At 64.0% G+C, this 915-nt stretch overlaps 1 protein-coding gene across 1 annotated transcript in view; it reads right to left on the bottom strand.

Moving 5' to 3' along the window:
- KCNN1 (potassium intermediate/small conductance calcium-activated channel, subfamily N, member 1) overlaps window positions 1–915 on the bottom strand; it is a gene marked incomplete at its 5' end in the record, with an annotated part of 23,048 nt that continues 22,133 nt past the window's right edge. The window contains 2 exon segments of the mRNA XM_010845682.1: window positions 1–165; window positions 168–390. Coding sequence (XP_010843984.1) covers window positions 137–165; window positions 168–390 — 252 coding nt within the window.

Genomic DNA, 915 nt, shown 5'->3' with positions numbered 1-915 from the left:
CCCCAGTCCACTCAGCCCAACTCAGCTTCGGCTCCTTGCACTCCAAGAGGCGCCACTGTACAGGGCTTCTTGGATGGCGTGGAAGTGGCGGCCACACGATGGCCAAAATTGAGGGGTCCGGTGGCAGGCAGGGCTGTCACCCACAGTCTGAAGGGGCCACGGGTGCCACCAGTGTGGGGGACTCCGAGCCACCTGGTCTAGGGGGCCGGAGCCGGGCCAGGGAGGCAGGGCGGGTGGGGGTGGGCGTATGGCTTGGGCGATGAGGCCAGGCAGGGCCTGCAGGGAGGGGGCCAACGCATCCAGGGGGCTTTCAAGGGCAGCCAGGCGGGCCTCAAGCTCCTCGTGCTGGGCGTGCAGCTCGGACATGAGGTCGTACATGACATTCTGGGTCTGCCGAACAGAGAGGCGGGAGAGAGAGGAGAAACCAGGTGAGAGAGAGGGAGGGATGGGCACAGAGAGATGGCAGGGCAGCCCCGGCTGGGCGGTGACCCACTAACTGGACCTACGTGAGGGACAACTGTAAGTGCACTACCAGCCCAGCCCAAGGTCTCTTGGGTGGACCCCAGGGAGTGGCAGGAGAGCAGGTGAGGCGAGACACAGGTCTTGAATGCCAGGCTCGGGCCCAGCAGTCCAGGGGAAGGTCAAGGGGGGTCCTGGGGCCCAGTGGGTGTGACCAGAGTTGCTCTGAGGGGATGAACTAGCCACATGGTGCATAAAATCAGAGGGTGGGCTTGGGTGATTCTGGACTGACGTTGTTCCAGGCTGGGAACATGGTCGAGGGGGAGGAGGCTAGGTTGTAAACTGTCCCCCGCTTCCCACATTAGACTGGGGAGGGGGGGATGGGGGTCTTGGGGAGAGGTGACCGCGCCAAGGATCCGACTCCATCACAGACCAGGGGACACGACCGCCACAACA

This window comes from Bison bison, unplaced genomic scaffold (genome assembly GCF_000754665.1).
Source record: "Bison bison bison isolate TAMUID 2011002044 unplaced genomic scaffold, Bison_UMD1.0 scf7180017864221, whole genome shotgun sequence".
In the NCBI taxonomy this organism is placed as follows: Eukaryota; Metazoa; Chordata; class Mammalia; order Artiodactyla; family Bovidae; genus Bison; species Bison bison.
This window is presented reverse-complemented; position numbering and strand designations above follow the sequence as displayed.